At 48.5% G+C, this 5323-nt stretch overlaps 1 protein-coding gene across 1 annotated transcript; it reads left to right on the forward strand.

The window, feature by feature from the left end:
* Nucleotides 1–736: 736 nt before the first annotated feature.
* BDW70DRAFT_145995 (CHAT domain-containing protein) lies at nucleotides 737–5115 on the forward strand. The gene has a single exon (XM_073738521.1). The coding sequence runs from the start codon at nucleotides 843–845 to the stop codon at nucleotides 4755–4757; it is 3915 nt and encodes a 1304-aa protein (XP_073590553.1). The 5' UTR covers nucleotides 737–842; the 3' UTR covers nucleotides 4758–5115.
* The last annotated feature ends 208 nt before the right edge of the window (nucleotides 5116–5323 follow it).

A 5323-nucleotide genomic window follows, 5' to 3' on the forward strand; every position in this document is an offset into this window, starting at 1 on the left:
CTAGATTCAACTGATCATTCTGATCAGTTGTCTTGTACCTTTTTAGTCAAGCGGTCTGACCTATACTAGCGCGTAGGTATCCAGCCTGTTACAATTGAGTCCCCTTTATTGGTTGATTATCGTTAATAGTCATCGCTTCGTTGTAGCTAGAGAACCCCGACGTTAGAGCACGTCTTACATCCCCCCCCCTTTTTATAGAATCTATAACTTTTTTTCTTGCCCTTCTGCGTGCACTCTAAAAAGAATACCCTCCTTCCCGTGCCTAGGTTATAGAATAAAAAGCTTTTATTGATAAATTAGACTATTCTTTATGATAAAAACTGAAAACCTACACAAAATAAATGATACCCATTAAAATGTCAAAAACTAATACTTAAAGCAGAAGGATATATTCGATCATTAACATGTAGGTAGTTATATATTTCTGAGTTAGGGAAGAGTAAACAAATCGTAATATATTCTGTAATTTGCCATAGCTAAGGGCGAAGAACTGAGACGGCTATAAAATACGCTAGTAACTTTGGATATTTTGCATATTAATTATGCATATTTGGGAGCTAAATGGGCCAAATGGGCCAAATCGTGGGCCGACCGACCCATTCATGGGCCGACCCAAATGGGTCGGCCCACGAGGTTTTTGTCCATGGGCCGGCCCATGCCCAGGTCTATCTGGACCGCTCATGACGTTCATAAGAACCTTATCCCGCTCCCATTCATTGAAATACCAACACCATCATTATGATCGCCATTATCAGCGTCTGTATTCATCAAAGTACACTCAATCCGTTTTCAGTTTATTTAATTCCAGAAAGTCTTTATCTACCGTATAAATTCTGAATCATATGTTCATTCGCTGTAAGATGGACTCGAGCTCGCCAGAGATCCCGAACGTTGCCAGAAGCTATCCCGTCCTACGAAATGTTTTGGAAGCTCTCGATAATAGTACTCTGTACATCGATCGCCGGGGTAATTTCAAGACCGCTCTTGAGATTGCTCAGCATTCGTGCACTTTGAGCCGCCCCACTGGGGGAGGCGGCCTTGCTGCTGCTCTCATTAGCTGCGGGATTGTCCACACCCTGCAGGGCAACTGTAAGCAGGCTCTTAGTGAGCTTAATGAAGCAAACAGCCTTGAATATGCCGACCCTGCCCTTCAATACCTCGCATATACATATATTTATGTTGCCAAAATGATAAACTATGACATGCTTCCAGATACGGGAACTGGACATGCGCGTGATATTCAATACAGATTCGACAAAATTCGGAATTTGCAAGATTGGAATTTGCGCTGTTCGAAGCTGCCCATTATACAAACTGTGGATCCCGTGTTACACCGCGAATGTGAGCTGCTGAATAAGCACAGGTGTTGGATGACGGCGCCTCGCCAAGGTCCGCACGAAACAGATGCCTTGTCCACAAATAACATGCAAATCCTGCTCTCTGGCTCAGAGGAAGATCTCAATTATCTTGCAAATATAGGCACACATCAGCGAGGACTGTCCAGTTTCCAGAATGAGAGAGCTAAATTGTACTATCGGTATTTTCACAAGCAGGAGGCCACTCAAATTCTTGACAGCGCCCGAGCATATTATGATCAAACAAATGATATGGTCGGTCTTGGAAATATCGAGTTGACACTTGGTGACTGGCTTGCCGCGCCATTTTCTTGTCCCGAAGTATGGAATTCATACCTAGAGCAAGCTACAAGCGATAACTCACTGCACTGGCAAGTCGAAGCCGCTGAGGCTGCTATCGATCGCAGCTCCATTGCTGAAGCAAGACGGCACTATGAGGCAGCTTTACGACTATTCACGACGCAAAACGCCCTTAGAGGAGTAGCAGCAGTGAGATTACGCCTCGGGTACCTGTCCGCTCTGAAGGGCCTCGCAATCACGGATGTGGACTTTGAGAAACACTTTGCAGTAGCCCGACAGGAAATACAAGCCGCGGCAGCCGTTTTCCATGATACCGAGGACATCATGGCCTTTCAACTGTGCCAGGCCCACCTGTCCCTCTGCGATGTTGGAGAGAAACAGGGCCCGGACGATTTGCAACGGGCTGTCAACATCGGACAGTGGGGGTGCACGGACGGCAGCTTTGGATACGCTCTGGGAATAGGCCTCCTTTTTGCGCGCATGGCACGCCGCTGGATGAACCACATAGGCGACTACGAGCGGGCTTTCACCTGTTTTCGCCTGGCGGAAGCCTTGTTTAAACATCTCGGGGCAGGCTTGTCTCACATTCATGCTATCGCTGATCAGATGAACCTCTACAAGATGCTTGGAGACTTTCCCAGTTTCTCCAGGCTGGCTTTAGTGGCTTTGGATGAATGCGAGGCTTTGCATCTTCAAGAGCCAAACTTCAAAGACCGTATTGAGGAGCTTTCCAGGTGGATCCTAATCAGCATCATAGGCACGGCTATGGGCAGAAATAGCCCTACCCTCATTGACCACGCGCTGGATTATGTTTCTGCCCATTTGGGAACAGATTTGCCGGACAAAGCTACGAAGTTCCCGAGCTTGGGTAATATCGCTACCGCTCTATCCGGAATTCAGGTATCCGAGGACCCTGAAGCTATTTCCAAAGCGATGCACGAAGCCCTTACTGCTTTTAATCCGCATCAAATGGCTCAGGAGATGTTGATGTCTGCTGTCACAGACTCCAAAGTCTATAAGGAATTATATCGCGGTATGGATCATAAAAGAGCAGGGAATGCCGACGAAGCTCGGGAATGTTTTCGAAGCGTCCGAACAAAAGCCCAAGTTTATGACGACAGTCGGAGATATCACTTGGAAGCGCTGGCCTATGCTGGCGAAGGCGACTATGTGAGGGCAAGCACGGCGAACAAGATGTCTCTTAAGCTAAGAATGAAAGACTTTGATCTACGAGAAGAAGCTGGCGAGAGCACGCGGTTGGATGCTGATAGTAGAAGGCACGCTGCCGAGGAGGCTCTCATGGCTTCTGTTCAATTCAATGACTATCAAGAGGCTGGGCGGTGGATGCATTTCTTGAATGAGCACTTTCCAGACTGGTGGGAGTCTAAAAGTCCCCCTTGGGAAGCTCTTTACTATATGGGTCAGACACAAGAGGGCATTGGAGACTTGGGATCCGCTCTAACAACCTATGAGGACGCTATATCAACGTTCGAGCGTCACCGTGCAAGCCTGTCTATTGATGAGCTGAAAGTCGCGTTTTCTGGAGGATCTACGACACAGAAGATGTTCTTTGCTTATACAAGAACGCTGTTTAGGATGCGCAAACAGCCCGAATCTTCTACTCTCTCTGCCAAAGAGCTCGAGGCAAAAATATTCGAGGTGGTTGAGCGAGGAAAGGCTAGAAGTCTGCTGGACCTCATGCAAGGGGGGCTGATGGGCAGCGGCCAGGTTGCCACTTCCAGTGCGTTTCGCCGCTGGAGGCAACTACATGCTTCACGATCAATGCACTGCACGCTCCTCGAGCACAAACTTGGTAGCGGCAAAGCCGACCGGGAGGAGGTTACTCAGCTCAAGGACAAAATTACCAATATCGAAGCCCAGATTCAGACGGTGGAAAGAGAGATGCAATCCAGTGGTACCCCTGCAAAACCTGTGACTGCTGAAGTTAGCCCTCTGATGGATGTCGCCAACAACCTCCCTGACAATAAACTGATCCTACAGTACTTCTATGATTATAACACACTGTTTAGCTGGGCTATCAGCAATGAGGGGATGGTCAAGGTTGTGGACAATGAACTTGGGGAGTACTGGCTGGGCCGAGTCGCTAAGAAGTTCCATGATGCCTGCGACGAGGGAGTCATGACCGCCCATGGGGAGGAACTTTCGGACACGCTCCTTAGACCGTTCACCGACCTCCTGGAGCAATACACCAGGCTTATTATCGTGCCCCATGGCTCCCTTCATCTTGTGCCTTTTCACGTTCTGCCGTTCAAAGGAAAACCTCTTGTTCTTTCCCATGTGGTGACGTATCTCCCAAGCTCAAGCATAGTACGGTTCATTCACCAGAAGGGAACCAAGCATCGCCAGCAGTCGGTGCTTGCTCTGGGTAATCCCTCGAGTATGAGGATAACAGACCGAAACAACAAGACAGTGTTTGCGCCACGGTTGCCTGGTGCAGGTAAGGAAGCACAGGCAATTACTGTAATTTTGCCTGAGAGCAAAGCCCTCCTAAGCCAGGAAGCCACGCTCGACAATTTGCGAAAGTATATACACAACTACCCGATCCTCCACCTCGCCACTCATTGCAAGTTTGACCCGGAGGTGCCACTTCTGTCATCCATTTGTCTTGCCTACGGCAGGCAATTATCAGTCCTCGATCTCCTGGACCTGCACCTCGACGTTGATCTCGTTATTTTCAGCGCCTGTCAAACCGCGCAGGGAACACCTACTGCTGGAGATGATATAGTCGGATTCGCCCGTGCTCTTTTCGCAGCGGGTGCCCACGCAGTCATGGTTAGCTTGTGGCCTGTTGATGACAGCGCAACATCTGAAATATTGATCGAATTCTATAAGCGGCTTTCAAGCGGCAGGTCCGCACCGGTCGCTTTGCAGGAGGCCCAAGTGTGCTTTATCAATGAGCACGCTGGATCTCGCAGGGCTGATCAAGGCAACTCGAAGGATATGTCAGGTGATTGTGAAACACAACAGTCGGTGGTGAGAAGAATGGTCGTCCAAAGAGATATCACCAATGACGAAAAGGCCACACCTACCGACTATTCTCTTCCAGCGTTCTGGGGACCGTTCATTTTGATGAGTGCCTAGTTTCACACAGCTGATCTGTCACATTGAGCTGCGTAGTTAACCCCAGATTTTGCACTTATCGTTCAATTCCGGGAGTTGTTTGGACTTGATGGAGTGAAAAGTGCTTTTTCATTTGTACTACTCCCAAATTGACTAGCTATGTGATCTGAAATTTGAAGCTTTATGATACGGAAATTGTGGGAAGCGATGGATGTTCTTCTCATTGGATGGCCGGCATGGCCGCTAAGATATCTAGCCTTACTGAGTGATGACTAAGCGAGCTCGACCCCTAGGGGCAGGCGGTACCGGAGGGCAGTATGCTCCGACACACCCCCTCGAGCGAGATAGGCATCACGAGCAGGTCTAAATACATGATATATTAATCTTTATGGCGGAGGCCTAGTAAACGAACGAAGTGAGAGTGAGCTTCAGATCCTAGATGCTTCGTAAAGCCATCTGCAGCCATTTCGGCGGTAGGGATCTGATTGATATGTGATACGGAAATATGAGGCCACGTGATCTCCGGTGGATTGACCGGACATCGCCTGGTTCTAGAAGGTTCTCACCCTCTGTATGTATATATAGCG

The sequence above is a fragment of the Aspergillus foveolatus genome (assembly GCF_047715535.1).
Source record: "Aspergillus foveolatus strain CBS 279.81 unplaced genomic scaffold BDW70scaffold_218, whole genome shotgun sequence".
In the NCBI taxonomy this organism is placed as follows: Eukaryota; Fungi; Ascomycota; class Eurotiomycetes; order Eurotiales; family Aspergillaceae; genus Aspergillus; species Aspergillus foveolatus.